The following is a 540-nucleotide window of genomic DNA, read 5'->3' on the forward strand; positions in this document are numbered from 1 at the left end:
TCCAGCTGGGGAAACTCTGCCAAATCAGATTGGAGCCTGGTGTGGCCATCTGGTTCACCAGTCCTCAGTCAAATCGTCCAACCCATGCTAGCATGGAAGGCGGACGTTAAACGATGATGATGATGATGATGATGGGTACAAATGAGAATTCATAGTCAAGGTACAAGAGCTGTATGTTCTACATCAATTCCCTATGAATATTCTTTTTCCTAGACTTTTGATTGTACATTCATAATGTGTGTGTTTGTGTGTGTGTGTGTGTGTGTGTGTGTGCGTGCGTGTGTGTGTGTGAATAAATATATGAATATAAGTAAAAAAGAAATACTATTTACGTCTGGATCTGAATCATCATACAAAGTAATCAAACGACTCCAGCCAACAGCAAGAATAACTTTACGGTCATTGAGGGCTAAAAGACCAGTGACATCAGCATCTGCGACTGGTTCCAGTTTATGCAAGTTATGACCATTTTGGAAGTTCCATACCTGAAACAACCAATATATTCTTTTTCTTATTATTGAAAGTAAAGAACAATAAAAT

General features: G+C 38.7%; 1 protein-coding gene across 1 annotated transcript in view; it reads right to left on the minus strand.

Moving 5' to 3' along the window:
* Positions 1 to 540, minus strand: part of LOC106869139 (WD repeat-containing protein on Y chromosome) — a 92,944-nt gene that overhangs the window by 49,273 nt on the left and 43,131 nt on the right. Inside the window, exon 12 of the mRNA XM_014914715.2 lies at positions 333 to 485. Coding sequence (XP_014770201.2) covers positions 333 to 485 — 153 coding nt within the window. The remainder of the gene's footprint in view (positions 1 to 332; positions 486 to 540) is intronic.

Source organism: Octopus bimaculoides, chromosome 5 (assembly GCF_001194135.2).
Source record: "Octopus bimaculoides isolate UCB-OBI-ISO-001 chromosome 5, ASM119413v2, whole genome shotgun sequence".
Taxonomy (NCBI): Eukaryota; Metazoa; Mollusca; class Cephalopoda; order Octopoda; family Octopodidae; genus Octopus; species Octopus bimaculoides.